The 19,706-nt window shown below is 38.2% G+C and overlaps 1 protein-coding gene across 5 annotated transcripts in view; it reads right to left on the bottom strand.

Annotated features, from left to right (window-relative positions):
* Positions 1–12,080: 12,080 nt before the first annotated feature.
* Positions 12,081–19,706, bottom strand: part of FBXW2 (F-box and WD repeat domain containing 2) — a 33,727-nt gene continuing 26,101 nt past the window's right edge. For all 5 annotated transcript variants that reach the window (XM_072631776.1, XM_072631775.1, XM_072631774.1 and 2 more), the window contains exons 4-8: positions 18,234–18,428; positions 14,988–15,121; positions 13,866–13,952; positions 13,257–13,426; positions 12,081–12,664 (exon numbers count right to left, since the gene is read on the bottom strand). In XM_072631776.1, coding sequence (XP_072487877.1) covers positions 12,376–12,664; positions 13,257–13,426; positions 13,866–13,952; positions 14,988–15,121; positions 18,234–18,428 — 875 coding nt within the window. In that variant the 3' untranslated portion in view covers positions 12,081–12,375. The remainder of the gene's footprint in view (positions 12,665–13,256; positions 13,427–13,865; positions 13,953–14,987; positions 15,122–18,233; positions 18,429–19,706) is intronic.

A 19,706-nucleotide genomic window follows, 5' to 3' on the forward strand; every position in this document is an offset into this window, starting at 1 on the left:
TAAGTTTTCTTTTATTTTTTGCTGTGCACTTTGTTCTTTTTTCCACCTTCACCCCCCCAAGGCTATAACTAAGTGTGGACATATATAGACATATACATTCTCTAACAAATTCTACTTCTGATCCTTGTTTCTATGTATCTCTCATTTCGTATCCATAGGTGACCATTTGACATTACTCTTTGGGGTAAAAGAGAGTTTCTTTGCTTCAGTATCCTCCTCTGAAGATGATCCTTGATCTTCTCTATTTCCACAGTAACTCTCTATGGTTGGATTCTTTCTCCTTTGCCTAAGCTTTTTTTTTAAAATTCACCTCTAGTCCTGGGGTGTGAAGGATGGTTTCTACGGCCTCAGATCCTCCTTCAGTTCTCTCCTCTGGCCTGGAACTGAAACCAAGGCCTCCAGCCTCCTGTAAGTGCTCACAGCCAGCAGTATCCCTGCCCCACTGCTTCTACACTTACCAGGTGTATACTGCTTTTTTCTTACCCCAGGCCAAGTCTCAGCAGCACAGCTGGGTCTCACATTCCTTATCAGCAGAGATTCCCTTGATCTTCCCCAGCTTAGATGTCCAACAGCCCTCCTGGGGTTAAAAGTTCCTGTGACTGGGGCAGAAGCAACCTCCCCATCCAGCTAACCCCACTTCTTTCCACTTGTTTAAGTGCACCTAGCCTGGAGATGTTTGCTCTTCACAGGGACTAAAAGTAGTCCTGGGACTTTCTTCAGATCTGCTCCATTATCCCAGGAGGGTCCCTATTCTGTCTCTTACTCATTTTTACACTCTGTGTTCACCCTGAGGTGTTATTTTATCTCTTTTGTGGGGGGAAAACCTTTGAGAACTTGGAATTTTCTGACCTATTCCATCTTCCCAGAACCCTCTCCAGATTCTGGTTTTTAATCCATTCTGCTATCCATTTCTTAATTTATGGATTAGCTCATCGTTTTCATCACAGTTATGATGATTGTGTATTTCCCCTGATCCTTTTTTATTTTGTTTATCCTTTTTATACTGCTCCTCCTCAAAAGGGTTTTGCTTCCAACCACTGTCTTCCTTAATCTGCCCTTCCTTTTATCATGCCTTCCTCACCACCCCCCCTTCCCTCTTCCCTTCCTATCGCCTAATGGATGATAGATTTGTGAGAAAATTTTCTCCATTTTACCCTTTCCCTTCCCCTTTCCCTGAGGGTATCCTTTTTCCTCACCCCTACTTTTTGAGGGGTGAGGAACCCAACATAACTGACTCACACCCACACTTCAGTCTATGTAGACTCCTTCCAACTGCCCTAATAATGATAAAATGTTTAGGAGTTACATGTATCATCTTCCCATGCAGGAATGTAAACAGTTTAACTTTATTGAGTCCCTTAAGATTACTCTTTCATGTTTACCTTTTTATACTTCTGTTGATTCTTGTATTTGAAAGTCAAATTTTCTATTTGGCTCTGGTCTTTTCATCAGAAATGCTTGGAAGTTCTCTATTTCAAATAACTATTTTTTCCCTTGAAGGATGATTCTTGGTTGTAATTCTAGCTCTTTTGCCTTCTTGAACATCATATTCCAAGTCCTTTGCTATTCTAATATGGAAGCTACTAAATCTTACATGATACTGACTGTGGCTCCATGATATTTGAATTGTTTGTTTCTGGTTGCTTGTAATATTTTCTTTTTGACCTGAAGCACTAAAATGTGCCTTAAAAATTCCTGGGTGTTTTCATTTTGGGATCTCTTTTAGAAGGTGATCAGTGGATTCTTTCCATTTCTCTTTTACACTTTGGATCTAAGGTATCAGGGCAGTTTTCCTTCATAATTTCTTGAAATATTTCTAGGCTTTTTTTTTTTATCATGGCTTTCAAAAGTAGTCCAATAACTCTTAAATTATCTACACAATCTATTCTCTAGGTCAGTTGTTTTTCAAATGAGTTCACATTTTCTTCAATTTTTTCATTCTTTTGACTTTATTATTTCTTGAAGCCTCATGGAGTCATTAACTTTCACGTGCCAAATTCTGATTTTTAAAGAATTTTCTTCACTGAGCTTTTGTACCTCTTTTTCTTAAAAAGCAATTCTATTTTTTAAGAAGTTCTTTCCTTTAGTGGATTTTTGTTCCTCTTTTACCATTTGGCCTAGTCTGTTTTTTAAAGTGTTACTTTCTTCAATTTTTTTTTGTGCCTCTTTAATCAAACTGCTAATTCACTTTTCATAATTTTCTTGCACCCCTTCTCATTTCTTTTCCCAACTTTTCCTCTGCTACTCTTATTTCTGTCTTTAACTCTTCCAGGAATTCTTGCTGGCATTGGTCCAATTAGCCTTTTTCTTTGAGGTTTTGCTTATAGCTGTTTTCACATTGTTGTCTTCATCTAAATTTATGTCTTGGTCTTCCCTGCCAATGTAGTAGCTTTTTAAGATCATGTTCTTTTTTTGCAGTTTGTTCATTTTCACAGCCTATTTCTTCACTTTAAACTTTGTTAAAATTGGGTTCTGCTAACCTGGAGGTGGGGAGGTACTATGCCAAGTTTCAGGCTTTTTTATTCTGCCAGTCAGAAGTAGTTCTGGAGGTCTGTGGAAGTTCTTGGTGCTTCCAAGGTGGTGTGATCCAGGGAAAAGTGCAGTCACTGCTCTCCTAGTCTCTATTCAAGAAGGGCCCCTGCTCTCCTTCAGGCATAAATAGTAGAGTTTCTCTTGGCCCTGGAACTGTGACATGGGCCCCTCCTCCCTCATGACTGACCTGCAAGCTCTTTTCTCCACCCTGAAAGAGTTGCCAATCAGTGCAGCTACACCTAGGGCCACCAAAGGGTCCCCATAATCTATTTCTGAATGTTGTCTGACCCATTTATGATCTCTAGGCCGAGAAATCCTGAAGCTGCTGCTGTCTCAGTCACCTCTGAGGTCTACTACTAGTGCTCATGCTCCTGCCACACTCTAGGCCTTCTCCTACTGTTACAGACCTCTCTTGCCTGTAAAAATGTCTCTCTCCCATTTTTTGGCTCTGCATCCCAAAAATTTGATTTAAGGCATTATTTTAAAATTGTATGGTGAGCAACGTTGGGAGAATTCACCCAGGTCCCAGTCTGTACTCTGCCATCTTGATTTCTGTACTTATTTTCAAAAGAGGGAGTAGAGCATGAAAGTTTTAGGCCATTGGGCTTGTTTTTGGCATTAGTTATCCCATTCACATAGCAGAGGTTAGAGCCACAGTGCCCCTCATAATCTGGAAAATCCATGTAAAACTGTTTGGCGCTCCCTTCATACCAGTGAAGTCTGATTTTTTTTTTCCTTTTACGGGGGTAAAGTATTTGATCATAGGCTCTGTGTTACCTGCTGGCCTTCCCTTAGCATCTGCAGCTTCCCCAAAACTCCCCAAAAATTCTCATTTAATTTCTTATGCTGACTCACAATATATCAAAACCATGACAGGAAAAGTTGCAATGTGGAAGGCATAACTGTATTTGTTTTTCTTAGGCCTTGGGGACTGATCAAGATGCATAGCACTAATAGCACTGACCTCCCAGGGCTATTGTGTGGAGCAAATGAGATAATATTTGTAAAGTGCTTAGCACAGTGCCTGACACACAGTAGGCATTCTATAAACATTTAGCTATTATTATTAGCTATTGTCAAGAGGAGAGAGTAGCTCTATGGATTTGATGAATTAGTGATTGCCACTGGGGCTGCTGGCATTAGCTTAATCTGTTAGCTAGGGTTGGGGGACGGGGGTCATGGTAGCTGTCTTCAACTGTCTGAAGAGCAGGCACATTGAAAAGGGCCATCACAAAAGGGTAGAATCAAGAACAATGGGTGGAAGCTGCAGAGGCAAGTCTAGAAAAATCATGTTACTCTAGTTATCCAAAAGAGGAACATGATAACTTTAAATGAAATGGGTTTCCCCTCCTTTTTAGTTGTCAAGTAGAAGTTTGAAGTGGGGATTCCTTGAAGTGGGAGATGGCTGCTGAAGTCCCTTTCAACTCTTAGATTTTCTAATTATATTTATCTCTTTAAGAAAGTTTCCATTTATTTTCTCATCACCATTGCTTTTATCTTCAGAACTTCATTCTTGAGAACTGCCCACCCCTGTTAAGTGAACTTCCCCTGTAGAATTTGAGCCCACAGGATCCTATCTAAATTATTTCTGAACCCTTCAAAACTGGCTCTCCCCTCAAGAGGGTGGAGAAGAGTGCTTGTGGTCAGTCACAAGGGAGCAGGGGCCCTGGTCACAGTTCCAAACATCAGACTATACCAAATTTTCCTCTCTTTGATAACAAAGTATAAGATGGAGTGGTTGTTCAGCAGTTTTTCTCTATTCATCAGTTAGATCCAAAATAGCAGTTCCCCAAATCTCTTCTTCCATCTTTGGAAGGGTGAATGATCTTTAAGACAAGCAAAATTGCTGTATGCCACATCTGTTCACCTTATTGGGGACTCAGCCACAGAGGACTGCTGAGCAAGGTTTAATTTATAGCATTCTTCACACATTATCTCTTTAAAGAACACTAGCTTGCTGAACCACTTTTGATTCGCAATTAAGTCAATTTAGTATTGGCTCTTCTCTTGAAAAGAAGATGCCAGATAAATGAAGTCCCCTATCACTACTGTGGAAGCACATTAAAAACCTCTTCTTTAGTAAAACTGAAAACAGTAATATATTTCAAAAAGTATCTTTTTAGGGTTCCCATGAGGGCCTTTCTTAGGGAAATAGATTAAGGGTAGCAACCAAAACTGAGAATGAAGACTACTTGTCTGGTTAAGAACATAGTCTTACCTACTACCTGAAGTTATTGGGCTACTGATCCATTTATTTTAAATCCTCTAAAGTAATTGAATGACTCTCCACTGAGAAAGAATATACTGATTACAGGAGTTTATTGTTTATTTCAGGAGACCCACTGATTCTTTGCGGGTAGTGATACAAGAAGGAAAGAAAGGCAATTTTGTTATTCTACTATTCTGGAATGTTAACCCCAAACTTCAACATATTATGACTTTTTTTTCTTGTTCAATATTCCTGCAAATATTACCACAAAACAACTTTGGATAGTAGAGATGTAGCAGAGGGTATGGAGAAATACACCAGTTTGGACATTCCTCCCTCTAAGGTAAAAATGTCTTGGACACAGATTAATGTTAAATAAAATAATTTCTGGCATACTTGTGCCTAAAATAGAGTACATATTAGTATTTTTTTCTTCAACATTACTATATAATGCTTTCAAATCCATCTCTTAAATTCACTGTCTATTTCCTCCTTCAGTCTAGGTACTCAGTAATAGCTAATAACAAATTTATTTCTTCTTAAAATGGTTTTCACCCAAAAGTCCTCCGTGACCATGACCTCCGTCACCTTCACTCCTCAGCTCTTTTCTAACCATTATCCCTACATTGACTACACTCGCCTTCATTACTTATCTTGACCCCTTGGTAAACCAATTCAATTCTACCCTACCCTTTACTCTCCAGTCCTTCAACCCCTTCCACTGATAATCTTGCTTTGCCAAATCTCAACCCTAGATTATTCATACCATCTGCCTCTTTTACTCCTACTGATGTGTGTTGCTGGAGGGAGATGGAAGAAATAATGAAACTTGATTGGATCCACTACACATTTATGTAATCTAATTTCAACTTGGCTTCCACTGCAGCAAGGTAATCACTCTCCATTGCAGCTATTCCAAACTTTTCTCATCTCTTCTCAAGCCTCCCACAGTACCTTCTCCCCCTCCAGAAGTCCTCTACCTCTCTCTTCGCTGAAAAAACTGAAGTCATTCTCCAAGAACTCTCGCTTCATCTCACATCACTCAGATATTTGCACCTACTATCTCCTTCCTTCTCGTCTTGAAGAAATTGTCCCTGCCAATCCCAATTCCTCAACATGTACCATTTATCACAACTCCTCTCATCTTTTCTAGCAGACTATCTTCACTATCATCTCTTTTCCCTCTTACCTTCCATCTCCTCCTAACTAGCACTTTCCTAGGTGCCTACAAACAAGTTCATGCCCCTCCCATCCTTAAAAAAAAAATAAACTCATTTGTTCTTACCATCTCCTAGCTATCATTTCATATATCTTCATAACTAAACTCCTTAAGAAAATCATTTACACTAGATACCTCTAAATCCTCTTTTCTTCTCTTAACCCTCTGCAGGATGACTTTTGACTTCACCAATCAAATGCTCTCCCCAATTACTTTTGATCTCTCAACTGCAAAGACTAATGGCCTCTCAATCTTCATACTTCCTGACTTCTTTATAGTATTGATGCAATCAGCTATGCTTCATCCCTTTCCTGGACATTCTCTTCTCTCTCAGTCTTTATGACATAGTTGGTTCTCTAACTGCCCCTTCTCAGTCTCCTTTGCTAGATCTTTCTCTAGGTCATGCCCATTATAATGGATGGGTCCAAAAGGTTTATCTCTGCTGGTTTTGCTGTTCGGCCCTCTGCTAAAACTTCTTTACTCAGTTTTTTCTTGATTAGATGGTTGGTCTCTTTTACAGCACAATTGTTTATGTTTCACAATCTACTTAGCCCAAAGAGAGAGAACCAGATGCCAAGGTTTAAATTTGAAATCGAGGAGTCCAGGAAGGTATTAGATCTGGGTTCAAACTCCAGTTCTGCTATTTAATTTCTGTGTGATCTTGGGCAAATCCATTCATATCCCTGGGCTTCATTTTCTGATCTGAAAATGACTGGGTTGGACTAAATGGATTTCTGAAGTCCCTTCCAACTCTAGATCTCTGATCTTATGATCCTTCTAATGAATTCACAATGTGGAAATTGTAATTATGTTTCATAATTCAAACAAAACATAGTTATATAAAATGTGGGGTTCAGGTAGTCTTGACCTTGATCTGTAGACAACCTTTAAAAAAACATCCTGGCACACATTTGGCCTATATTGAATTGCCTGCCTTCCAAAGGGAAGGGGTGGGGAGGGAGGAAGAGAAGTCGGAACTCAAAGTTTTAGGAACATCTGTCAAGTACTCTTCTTGCCACTAGGAGATAAGAAATACAGGTAAACAAGTATAGAAAGTTATCTGGCCCTACAGAACAAAAGAGAAGATGGAGACAAGGGCAGAGAGAGATGATAGAAGAGAGAGCAGACTGGTGATAGGGGCAATTAGAACGCTCGGTGTTTTGGGAGGGGGGGACAAAAGGGGAGAAAATTTGGAACCCAAAATTTTGTTAAAATGAATGTTAAAAGTTAAATTTAAAAAAAAACAAACATCCTGGGGCATGACATCAACAGTGGCACAGCCCTTTCCAATGCTTCTGCTTTTCAGCATTTATTTTCAGAAGAAACCTTGGCAACCATGGACAAGTGATAACTTTCAATGAATTGAATGTATATATTTTCCACAATATTGTATATGACTTAATGCTGCTAATTTGAGATCAATGAAATTCTGCTCCCCAATTCTTAGACAGGAAAGATAGAAAAAAAATTCAAGTAGAAGAAGGTACTAATTCTAATCTCAGTTCATAAGATACTGATGGTTTGGATCATAGTGTGTTTGTACTCACTACAAATATGTCAGCCTTAGACCTATTCTTCCTTTCTGAGAAATTTTATATGAGGTAACAGAATCTGAAATCACTGTGAGGTCCTGGTTTAAAGTATTAGCCCAGTTTTAAGAAAAGTATTCTTTCTGGACAAAGAGTGTTTCTCTTTTGATTTTTTTCTAATTCCAACTCACAGAGCTCAGGCCTTTGTAGGAACCAGAGTTAAGTACATTATTCAAACGACCAGTTCAATACAATGTTGATGTGTGAGCCACTGGGACAACTAACTAAGCAGGGAAGTTCAGAAAATAATGTTGAACAGTTAACATCTTCATAAGGATACCTTCCTTGTGCTTAGAATTAGAGCTCTGAGGGATGCAATCTTGTTACCTGGAAGTAACAACAGCTACCATTTATGTATCATTTTAAAATGTGCAAAATGCTGTACATGTTATATCTCATATAAACCTTACAACAAACCTGTGAAGTATATGTTTATCCCCTTTTAAAAGTGAGGAAACTTTGCCTTGACTTCCTTGCTCCAAAAAAAAATAATGAGGAAATTAAGGGGGCTCAGGGAGGTTAAGTGACTTGCCCAGGGTCATGTGACTAGTAAGTATCTAAGACAGGATTCAAACTCGGGTCTTCTTGACTCTATTAGTGAAAAATGACCTTCAGAAGGAATGCTGCTTTAAAACACATTTACTTTGCTTCATTTTTGGATTTGTTCTTCCTTCTGTTTGTAAATATTGTCAAAGTTTCAAAAAAAATTTTTGATACATGATTTTCAAATGTTCTTTTAGTTATTTTAAAATAAATTAGAATGATTTCATTAAAAAATAAATTCACTCATATGGACTAATTTGGAGTAAAGCTGCTAAAGAAATGGATTTCTCCATCTTTTAAATACAAAAAATAACACTAAGTAAATATGTTACTATCCAAAGGTAGCCAAAGGGAGTTACCATAACTAAACTTTACAGAGGATAAAAGTCTGTTGTAATTACCTTATGAAATAAGAATTTGGAAACCATAAGATTCCAGAAACTTGAAAATAGCTTATTCTTCTAAATATGGGAGGTATTATCCTTGGAATGAGTCTAAACCATTAATCCATTTTAACACTCCGGCAGTTTCTTTCCTCAATTGTTGAGGTCTCCATTAAATGTTTTTTCCCCTTAAGACAATATTGCTTAATTGGCTGCATGAAAAAAAGACAATGTTATTAAACAACACTTCATAGGATCAGTGCCCACAAAGAAAGAAAAACAGCTACTGGGTCAAAGCCACAACGCAGAGCTTAAAATGAAAACAATTCTTCCCTGCCTGTCATCAGAATCTCTCTTCAACTCAGCAGAATCTCTTTTGTCCTTGAATCCTTTTAGATAGGAGACTCACTCATCTGTCGTGACTTCTTTTCAACCTGACAGAAATCTCACCTCTTGGTGAGGTTGGGGAGGGGCTGGGATGGGAGGGAAGGAACACCATCACTGTCATCCTGCAAACTCCTTGTCACCTATTGCTGTTGCCTGATTACTTCCTGGGATTGATTTCTGATCTTCTGGACTCACTACTATCACTGCAAAGACTGCATAGCAGTACCCTGAGGACAGGTAGGGAAAGCAGCCAACATGCAGAGCAATGTTACTGTGGGGTTTCATGAGACTTAAATTGGGTTTTTATTATGTGATGTATTAACAATATTATTTTTAAATTACTTGGGGAACCATTACCCAGGACTTACACAGACCTATCAGCCACCTTGCCATTTAAAGCCACAGATAGCATTTCAAAACCAGAGAAGTACTGAATCATTTGTGTGACCTAGGGCAAGTCACAGTCTCTCTGGAGACACAATTTCCTTATATGTAAAATAAAGACATTGATCTAGATTGCCAGAAGTCCCTTCCAACTCAAGATCTATGATCTTATGAATTAGAAACTCAAAAGGAATAAATTACCCCTGCATTTTAAGTGACCAGCATGTACCTAATCTCTATTAAATGAAGCAGTTATTAAACTTGAACCAATAGCTCTGTTTGAAAAGCTAACTGTGAACCAAGAAAGAGTTCATTTTCTTGTGCATAGGACTGAATCCAGAAAAGATGACTTTAAACAGAGGAATGTGCTTACAGTTTTAGACAAAAATGTGAGGTCAGATACATGGCTGTTCAAATCCCCAGGCACCAACATATTTTCATACCTGTATTTAGCTAATTGTTCAATCTAGCTGCTCTGGGCAGGAAGAGGAGGACCTGGTTGGGGTTCCTTGGTCAAATGTATCATCTGGTCTTCATTTTTTCTTTCATAACCCTCCTTTTCCTTGTTTCTCCTGTCAAAGGGAAGTAGCCTGAACTGCTCACAGCACTACAGCTGTGGAAAGTTCCTATGGGAAAGGCAGGATAGAAGAGATATCTTTCCAACAAATTTCCAATATGACAAATCACTTCCTACAAATCGTTATGATGTGAAGTCTTCAGATTCTTTTGCAGTTAACATGAGATTTTACCCTTACTCACCACTATAATTAACAAAATGGGAGGAAACTGCAGTTCCTAGTCACAAAAGGAAATAAGAATTGAAAATGTGTTTTAAAAGAAAGTTGTAGGGTTCAGAAAACAGCTTTCATAGGGGTTAGCTTTGCTTTGGATCAGTTCTAGTCCCAGGCTAGTTTTTAAGTCAAACTAAGATTTCAAACCAAGGCCAAATTGTTCCTTTTCCAGTATGTCTGATTCATAAATGGACACACTGGAAGAAATGTTTTACCCAACTTTATTACCTACGAGTTACCAAAGTCCTTTAAGGGCAGGCCTGACCAAGCAACTCTCATCAATAAACTTGGCTATTGTCTCTAACATAAAATACAGTCTTGATACTCTGGTAGGAAAAGCCCAGAATGTATCATCCCATGTGAGAGCTTCTATATCCCATCCCATGTGAGAGCTTCTATATCCCTTTCTCTACACTCCCACTGTCACCACTCCAAGTGAGGTCCTCATTACCTCTTATCTGGACAATCAGAACAGGGTCTTGATCAGTCTCCCAGGCTCTGCACTGAAGTCAGAGTAACCCTAAAGCACATCTCTGTTTATTTCCTTATAAACTTTTTTTTTTTTAACCCTTCAGCAGTTATCCATTGTATACCCAATTAAGTTCAACCTCTATAACTTGGCATTAAAGATAGTACACAATTTGACTTCAAATTATCTTCTCACATATGTCTCCCTCTACTGTCTTTCAAGTGCCTTATGTTCCACTCAAACAGATCTATTTACCATTCAATCAAATGATATTTGTAAATATCTGTAATAAATAATATTTGTAAATATAATCAAATGAAAAAATATTTGTAAAATGCTTAGCACAGTGCCTGGCACACAGGAGGTATTTAATGTGTGTTCCCTTCCTGACATCCCCATTTACTAAATACACCTTGCTTCCCCCTCCTCCCCAGCCAAGTCCCCACCAGTTCAAGACTTGGATCAAACACCATCCCTCCTCCTGTGAGCTGTCCTTGATCCCCACCCCAGCCAAAACCTGATTTCCTATGAACTCTTAAGGACATGTTTCATGTTTCTCATGCACATTTCATATTCTAATTTGCATTCTAATTTCACATATCTTAGCCCTCCTACTAGAATGAAGATGTTTGAGGGCAGTGGCCTCTAGAGTTTCCCAACTGTAAAACAGATATGCTTTCTCACATGGTCATTAGGAAGGAAAAGTTAGAGCTAAAATTATGATTAGCTCAAAACCAAGGATATTACTTAGATCCCAACACTGTTTTCTTTCCCGTCCTAAATTAACCTTAAGTCATGTTTTACTAGTTTAAATACTACCCACACAATGAAGCTCTCTCTCTGATCACTTCGCTGGAAGCAATCTCTCCTTCATATGATTTTACAATATTTTATGCTCCTTTTTACGTACTTATCACATTTTAAATTATCTTTATCTATGTATGTATCTTATTTCCCACTTCTAGATCTTAGGTTTTATGATGGTAAGAACTGTGTCTTACATGTCTTTCTATCCTTCCCAGCCCTTAGCATAATGTAGTGCACACAGTGGGCTATGTTTGTTAAAATAATAGAATGAGTGAGGGGTCAGATTTAAAAACTGGCATGAACCAAAAATAATGGTCATTTTATCTGTCTTCTCTTTTCTCCCAATGTTTCCTAAATGCTTCCTATATGTTAAAACATCTCTATGGCTGATTCACCTCTCATGAATTAATTTTAATACAAGATGACAAATTATCATAGGAACTGGTAACCTCTGGAGACTTCATGGAAATTACAGGAATCAGTGGTCTTTGTAACTATGGCTCCATGCAATGCAAGCTCCATGTGGGAGAACAGCATGGAGCACATCCTTTCCCCTCTCTGAGTCTATACTAGATTATCAGGAAGGTTCCTTTCAGCTCTAGTAGTTTATAAGTTCTAAAACACCTCTGCTTCTACCTCAAATTAAAAAAAAAAAAACTAGGGCAAAAAATCTTTAATCACTCACTGGGATTTCATATTCAATTATTAGCAGATCTGTAAACCACTTAACTTGCTTTACTTTAAACCAATACTCCAGTCAAGAAAGATAGGCCCAAAATTTGTTCTTTTATATTGACAAGCATAACTAAGTACAAATGAGTTTCAATGGTGAAGACTGTTAGCATGCTGCGTTGCATTATGTCAATAAAATAATCCCTTTCCCCCCACTTTTCTCCCCACCCCCCATCACTCCCCACCCAGGAAAATAAATGATTGTGCACTGCATGACGATACCATTAGGTGTGAACTTTGGTTCATGCAAAATCAGCTCCCACAGAGGCTGCATCAGAACTAGCAGCCTCAGCACCCAAAGTCATTTTTTTTCAGCTGTTGTCCATATTTTCAACCATGTTCCTTCCATAACACCAAGTGAATACTGTGGTCGGGCATACTTGTGGCAAAAACCAAACCCATATCATTCTGCCCATCTAGTCCATTCAGCCATGACATTTCACCTGCCAAGAAACTTGAGCCCCTTTTTGACTTCCTGTACTCAGGCAGAGGCCAGCGGCTGATAAGGTTCTCTGTCCTTAAGTCCATGATGTAGAGATAGCGGTTGTCAAATAACAGGGCAAAGATGTCTCCAAAGCCAAGTAATGCCAAATTTGCTAACTCTGGAGTCTTGATAACCCTGTAAGTAGGACAGTTAAGAACAATAAACAAGAGCATAATTTTGTTTGGTTACTATCATCATAGAATGTCACAACTAAAGGGATCCCTTGAGATCATCTAGTCTGCTTATATTTTATGGATCATACATAGCTTTAGAGCCAAAAGGAATCTTAGAAGTCATTTAGTCCAACTTATTCATTTTAGAGATGAGGAGCCTGGTGCACAGAGAAGAGATTAGCTAGTTAATTAACTAGAATTCTGGACTCCTCACTCATAGTTCAGGGTTCTTTTCAGTACAATGTAGAAAAAGTTTCTTAGTAAATTCATAAAAAGCATATTAATAAACAGTACATATAGGGGTAGCCAGGTGGTGCAGTGAATAGAGCACTGGCTCTGGACTCAGGAGGTCCTGAGTTCCAATCCAGCCTCAGACATTTGACACTTACTAGCTATGTGACCTTGGGCAAGTCACTTAACCCCAAACGGCCCACAAAATAAATAAATAAATTGACAGACAGCATATATAAGAATTTATGCCCTTTTTTTCAGTTTTTACCTATAAAAGACTTACAATGATTTACATTAACTTGATTCAATCAGGAAAACATTACCTGAGAATATCATAGCTGGCAAAGTCCCACTGATAAAGTCCTAGGGCTGAACTACATACAATGTATTTGCCATCAAAATGGAGTCTGGGCTGCAAACAGATACTTCGATCCTCAGATACAGACAATGTTTTCAAACATTTGCAGTTGATTTCTCTTCCAATTGGCCAAATCTACAAATTGGAGAGGAGGAGGAGGAAACAACAATCAGAAGAATGCTAGCTGACAACTTGACAGAGAGTACGGGAGGTTAAAAACAAGCTTGTTTCAAAGCAAGTTACTGTCATTAGGAATAAGAGAATTCTTGAAGCTGGTGAGGCATTTTAATAAAAGAAAAGCCAACTGGAGATGGTGATAGAGTGGATGCAAGGAAATTAACGGCATTATGTTTGTATAAGGTAGATGTACTTGGATCTGGGAACTTGGGAGCTAAAGCTGACTCTCTAACCACCCAGAAATAGATGAGTGATCATTCCTATAGTAGGCACTTCATACTGAAGCAGTCAGTTGTGTTTCAGGTGATAGCTCCACATCCTGTGACAATTTTGTTAAATTTACTCATTTTTATCTAACAGAGAAAACTGAAAGGCAGAAGACAAAAGTCACACTCACCTTGATTTCATACTTGTCGGCACTGAGAAGAATGTGATCTCCAGGGCTGTGCAACAGAGACTTGACCTTGCATTTCTGTAAAACCACCTGAAAATATGAAAAGTTTTCTTTACAGAAGGATAAGGTCTGAAGTCATGTGACCAATTACATCAAACTGATGTGGCCTAAACCTTGTGTCATGTGCAAATTGATTATATGTTTTCACTTGCAACTAGATCATCTTAGGTGTTCAGCAGGATGATGACACTTCTAGTACTGGTCTCTTCTTTTAATGCCTTCAGTCAATATCATAAAACCAAAGATTTAGAGCAGAAAGGGGACCTTAGAGAATACCTGGTGCAAATTCCCTCATTTACTGATGAGAAAACAAAAGCTAGATCAAACAATATAGATCCCACACTTTGGAATTTAACGTGAGTCTTAAAGATGCTTCAGTACTTTACAAGTACACTTGAGGTATACAGCCTACTTTAACCATTAAGGAAACTTATCATGGGACAAGTCACATCATAAGCATCTAAGTTACTGGTAATCTGGTAGCCAGAGAAGGGATATGATGTTACTAAACACCAATAATTTTTCAAAGCACCTGCTGCTGTGCCTCCAGATGCAAGGTTATATATGTAGCTGTTAAATCCTGACATCTCTGCCAAGCCACCCACAAATTAAGACCAGAAGTTGTGATCACTTAACTATTCTATGAAAATCTGTTAAGTTAACATGAAGGCAAAAACAGAAACAGTCACTGACCACCTGTTTCAAGGAAATAGGAAAACAAAGGAGGGTGTAAAGGATTCTCCTCTAGGAACCTACCCAAATGCCTGGGTGGATATTGTCAACTTACAAGCCATGATATAGATTTTTGTTTCTGGCTTCAAGGATCTTTAAAAGTATCTAATCCAATCTTGGCATTTTGCAGATGAGGAAACTAAAGACCCAGGAAATGAGAAGATATGTTCAATCACACAGCATACTCAAACCCAGAGTCCAGAAGTTCTTGTTTAGATGCCTGTCCCACACCATCTCTCACAAGTCTTAAAAGCTACAAAAGACAAGGATAAAATGCCACAATGTTTGAACAGACAACTAGTAACTTGAGATTTGGCTCAGCAGCTTTCCTACCTTGGTTACCCACTCAGTATGTCCTGTGAGTGTGTTCAGGCACGTCCCCGTTGATAAGGCCCATACTTTCACAGTGAAGTCTGCGGAACCACTCACCAAGAGATCAAGCTCATCACTGTAGTCTACGCTGAACACTAAAAGCAAAAAAAAAAAAACAAAAAACAAAAAAAACCCAAACACATATGAAGATAAAGCACCCTTCATTGTCATATCCATATCCCTTTTTCTTGCTAAAAAAAGGGGACCTCATGACTCATAGGTATTAAGCATACTGTCCCAAAACTACACAATTATGAAAATTTCCAAAAGCCATTCACAGCTTACTCTTATATAGTGCTACCCACTGTTGTACTATAATGCTCCACTCTAGTAGAAATTATGAAGAAAATCCAGCTATTGCAAACATCTTTTAGCTTTGAGGTTTGTTAACAACAGCACTAGGTGACCAATTCTCTTTTTAGTCATTCATGCCTGAAAGTGATATGGGAATCCAAATCACAGAAACACCAGTAGTCTCTCCTCAGCACTATCTGCAAGCAGAAAAAAGGCCACTGCACAAGCACTGGATTATCGGTTATATGCAGAGAAAACTGCATTTAGTCATATAGAGGATGGCTTCTTAAACTTTTTCTACTTGTGACCCCTTCAGCACTTCTTCAACTGTGGGTTTAAGGCCCCATATGGAGTCATAACCCACAGTTTAAGAAGCACTGATTATAGAGAAGGGTACTGTCATTTGGATAAAGACTGACTGAAAAAAACATCAATTTTAATTGTATATGGTTGTGAGAAAAATGAATAGGGGAAAATGGGTTACAAGGAGGGTACAATTAGTGCAAATAATGAATCTTCTGAAATGGTCACATTACTCAAATTCACACTACATGTTTTCATTGGGCTGAAATCAATTACCTTATTTATATAGTTATAACTGTGAATTGTGACAATTTGAATATATGTAACAATTTCAGAGGGACTCATTATTTGCACTAATCAGGACCAAGCTGTACCTCAAAAACCAGACAAGCTTATTAATTCATTCAACAAGTTTTTATTAACAGCCTATTAAATACAGGCCACTGTGAGAGTCACTAAGAGAGACACAAAGATAAATAAGACACTGTCCCTGTTTCCTTGAATTTTTACTGACAGTCTAGAAAGAAAGGTAAGGTGTATCTATAAATAGTCATAATTAGGTCAATGTGTCAGAGTAGAACTGAATATATGGATGAAAATTCAGATTCTGACATTATCTCTGTGACTAAGTAAATTACTTCCTCCCCCTGAGCCTATATGTCCTACATGTAAAAGGAGAGTAATACTTGCTGTTTTACAGAGTTGTGAGGAAAAATACTTTGTGTATTCCAAAACTCTATAAAACTCAATGCTGAGATTATTAGAATATAATAAAAGAAATATAAAGTGTGATGAAATCAGATAAGGAAAAATCAGTACCAGCTGGAGAAATAAAGAAACCATCCCTGGAAAAGATGAGATTTGAATTTCATCTTGAGGATGAGGTATGATTTAACAGATAAAGATCAGATGGAAAGAGAAGTAAATTACCAGATCAATTCCAGTCTTTGTCTAAACAAAATCCCAAAGACACCAAGAAACAGAGGCTTGAATCTCAACTTACAAATGATAGTGTTTCAAGAGAATACAGGGGAACAGAGTAGGTTTGATTCTTAATTCCCATCTCTAGAAGGTTATTTGAAATGGCACAGAACCATTTAGAAAACATTTGTCAAATTGCTAAACACAAAACAACCCATGAAGAAAACTCCACCAAAAAGGTGATACATTTCAAAAGTCCTAGATTCCTCTAACTTGGAGAAAAAGCTTTGGATGAGCGAAAATTTATGGCAGGTATAATGGACTAGGAAGACCTGGCCTTTAACTCTGGTCTGTGCTACTTATACAGCTCATGACATAAAATCATCTCTCTGAGCTTTAACCTTCTCAGTCATGAAATGGAAATAATATCGAATCTGCCAACTGTACAGCGTAGTGGTGAGGATCAACTGATCCATCTTTTATACTTTTGCCAGAATGCTATTTCTTATGCATAATTCTGGTTATGTCCCATTTCTGCTCAAATATATTCAAATTCCTTTGGCTAACATTCCAAGACACTTCACACTCTGGTACAATCTTTCCAGTGTTATCTCCTATTATTCCTCCCTTAATGTACTCTATGGTCTAACCTAGCCAAACATTTGATACCCTGAACATTCCCTACCCTCTTCTCTCAGTGCTTTTGTTCATAATCTTCTCTGGAATTCCTTTCCTCCCTCTATCTTTTGAATTTCTACTTTTCCTTTTCCTAGCTCAAGCTGAATGCACCTTCCTCCAGGAAGTCTTCCTTGCCTGACCTTCTAGACCAGTAATGATGACATTCTCCCAGAGACATCACATTGTACTTTGTCCCACAACTCTTGATGCATTTGTATTGTGTATTTTATATTTCTATGCCTTTTTCTCCTCTAAGCTCCATTAAGGCAGAGCCAAGGTCTTATCTAAATTTGGTAACTCCTCCAGTGACTGGCAGGCACAGTCCTCTGCGCTCAGTAGATACTTAATTAATCTTTGTTGAATAAAATGAGATAATTCATGAGACTATTCTTTGTAAATTGTAGAGTGCTACATAAATGTAAAGGATTTTTAATTATTATTATCGAGAATCTATGAAAAGAGATTCTATGGAATAGATTTCCACTAAGATTTTTAAGCAATGAGTAAAATGGTCTGCAGATGAACCACAGCAAAATATATACCCAATATGTACAAGGAGCAAAAGATAAGTTACAAGGCAGCATAGGGCATTGCAAAAGGAAAGAAGCTAAGAGTTTGAAGTATAAATTAATAGAAATTGGTGAAATAACTGAACTGGTGATGTTGGATAAGTCACTTAACCTCCCTTGGTGTTAGTCTGCTCATCTGTAAAATGATAGGGGTTGAATGGCCCCTGAGGCTCCTTCTATCTTGAATTCTATGCAGTCCACCAGAGAGGTTTAATCTCACATTTTAAAACCTCATTTCCCAAAGTTTAAAGAAAATCAAGCTGTATTATCAACTTAGCTCAGCCCCCTCCTTTTCTCCCCATTCCATACCACGGGCAAGGAAAAAACTAAGAGTACAAATAAAAGCAAATGTCCTATAACAACCATGGAAGAAAAATGGCACACAGAAAGAAAATTATTTTTCTTGAAACCCAAACTAAGACATGGAATCAAAAAACCCTACCTGCACCTGTGTGTCCTCGGAAGTGCTGGGTCCGGGCTCCTGAACTCCATTCCCAACAGGCTACTGTGTTATCAAAGGATCCTGTTACAAGTTTCTGTTCATCAAACTTCACAGCAGCACAAGTGTGGGTCTGGATGCCATATATGCACTGTCCTGTGCTCACATCCCAGAGTTTTGCAGACAAGTCATCTGACCCTTCAAAAGAAAGCAAACAAAGCTAAGGGAATGTCAGGAATAGTCAGAGCATATACACACAAAAGTATACCTAGAGGTATGAAATAATAATAGCAACAAGGAATAACAATTCATATTTACATAGTGCTTGGAATTAATAGGTTCATAGACTTCAGAGCAGTAAGGAATCACAGACGTTATATAGTCCAACCCCTCATTTTACAGATGAAGAAACTGAGGCCAGGGGAGTTTAACTGATTTGCCCTTGGTAACACATGTAGTGTCAAAGGCAGGATTTAAACCCAAGTCCTTCTTCGGAGACCCTGTTCTTTCCATTGTACCACAGTGATTCCCACAAATTTTTAATGAAACAGTTCACTTACAACCACCCCACAAGTAAGGTATTATAGATATCATGACACAATGCCACAGTAGATATGGAGTCAGAGGCCTTGGCTTCAATGTTGCTTCTGCCACTATTACCTCTTTGACCTTGGCCAAGTTACTTAACTTTTCTGGGTCTAAGTAGTCTCATTTTAAATTAGGCAGCTAAGCTAGATGAACCATGATGCCTCTTTGAGTACTAAAGTTATTATAATCCTATGAACATTACCTCCTTTTTACAGGTAAGGAAGCTGAGGTCCCCAGAGGTAAAGTAAATGACTTGCCCCTAATCACAAAGCCAGTAAATGTGGAGTCTGAGTTTGACATCAAGGTTTTTGGTTTTTTTCAATCATGTAAAATGTCATATATAAAATACTGTGAAAGAAGAAACAGACTTAGAAAAAAATGAAAAAAAATAATGAAAAAATAACATGCTTTGATCTGCACTAGACTCCATCAATTCTTTCTCCAGCTGTGGATAACATTTTTCACCATGAGTCCTAGGCTTAACCTGATCACTGCATTGCTGAGAACTGCTAAGTCAGTCACACTGATCATCTTACAATACTGCTGTTACTGTGCACAGTATTCTCCTGATTCTACTCACTTCACTTTAGATTCAGTTCACGTAAGTCTTTTGAGGTTTTTCTGAAATCAGCCTGTGTGTAATTTCTTATAGTTCAAAAGCATTCCATTGCCACTATATACCACAACTTGTTTAGCCATTCCCCAATCGATAGACATACCCTCAGTTTCCGGCATCTGCCACCACAAAAAGGGCTGCTACAAATATTTTTGTATAAATAGGTTCACTGCCCCTTTTAAAAAAGAATCTCTTTGGAATGCATGGTAGTGGTATTGCTAGATCAAAGGGCATGCAGTTTGATAACCCTTTGGGTATTATTCCAAATTGCT

Source organism: Notamacropus eugenii, chromosome 1 (assembly GCF_028372415.1).
Source record: "Notamacropus eugenii isolate mMacEug1 chromosome 1, mMacEug1.pri_v2, whole genome shotgun sequence".
NCBI classification, from domain to species: Eukaryota; Metazoa; Chordata; class Mammalia; order Diprotodontia; family Macropodidae; genus Notamacropus; species Notamacropus eugenii.